Source organism: Verticillium alfalfae, genomic scaffold, assembly GCF_000150825.1.
Source record: "Verticillium alfalfae VaMs.102 supercont1.10 genomic scaffold, whole genome shotgun sequence".
In the NCBI taxonomy this organism is placed as follows: Eukaryota; Fungi; Ascomycota; class Sordariomycetes; order Glomerellales; family Plectosphaerellaceae; genus Verticillium; species Verticillium alfalfae.
In genome coordinates this window covers 272404-273358 of record NW_003315029.1, presented here as the reverse complement: position 1 = coordinate 273358, position 955 = coordinate 272404, and the positions used below count along the sequence as shown (strand labels likewise).

The 955-nt window shown below is 56.3% G+C and overlaps 1 protein-coding gene across 1 annotated transcript in view; it reads left to right on the top strand.

The window, feature by feature from the left end:
- Positions 1-509, top strand: part of VDBG_07511 (conserved hypothetical protein) — a gene marked incomplete at both ends in the record, with an annotated part of 4540 nt that extends 4031 nt beyond the window's left edge. Inside the window, one exon of the mRNA XM_003002006.1 lies at positions 118-509. Within this exon, the coding sequence (XP_003002052.1) occupies positions 118-509 (392 nt within the window). The remainder of the gene's footprint in view (positions 1-117) is intronic.
- Between the last annotated feature and the right edge of the window lie 446 nt (positions 510-955).

Here is a 955-nt window from a genome sequence, read left to right as displayed (position 1 = left end):
CATCGAGGATGACGGGCCTCGTCGTCGACCGCCAGGACGGGGTGGACTAGATGCAGGCGAGGTAACAAGCTCTTATGGTGGTTTGCCCCATGTATGATGCTGAACGCCCCGGAGCAGAACCCGGTCGAGTCGTGAAGCACGCGCTGCTCAGCCCGCCCTCGCCCCCGAAGCTCGCGAAGAAGCTCCGACAGGTTCGGTCGCACTGCACAACCGAGCACCGATTTCGATGCACCGCCGTCGATCATCGCACCTTTCTCTCGTGGGTGTATCACATCAGCCAGGGCTTACTCTTTGATAGGATTGATGCTGTAGAGCACAACCTCCTGATCCTCAAAGCTTTGAGCCTTCGCCGCAGGCCCGGCCTCATCGGCAGCGGTGCCCTTTTCCGACACCACTGGCACCTACTCTTCCGAACTCGCGCTGAAATGGCCTACTGGGTCGCGTACACTGTCATGCAGGCTGCCGATCAGACGCTCTCGCGTCAGCTGTACCAGCCATTCCAGAGATGAGAGCATGCGGGGGATGTTGGCGATGATGTAATTATTCGTTTCTGCGTTCTGGATTCTGCTCATGGGGGTCATCCTGATCGCGCGCACCGAAACCCTTCGACTCAGGAGGGGGTTTCCAGTCCATGTGACGACCAAAGCACGTCAACCACGGCTCCCATACATGCGCGTTGCATTGTTCGACGATACCCGCGGATGGGTTTCGATCCGCATTGAATTTCTTGATTTTTCTTTTCCGGCAACACTGCACGAGGGATGGTTCATTGGAACGTCGCACTGATTATTTGCTGCACATGGGAAACACGCTGAAGAAAGGAAGGACAAGGCGGCACCCGTGCTCACATAGTGAGTCGTTCTCTTTTCGCAAAGAACAGGCATGGCATGGTAGTGTAGGAACATCTCCGAATGATATCAACTCGCAAGGCGCCGTGCCAGGTGACGTGAACATG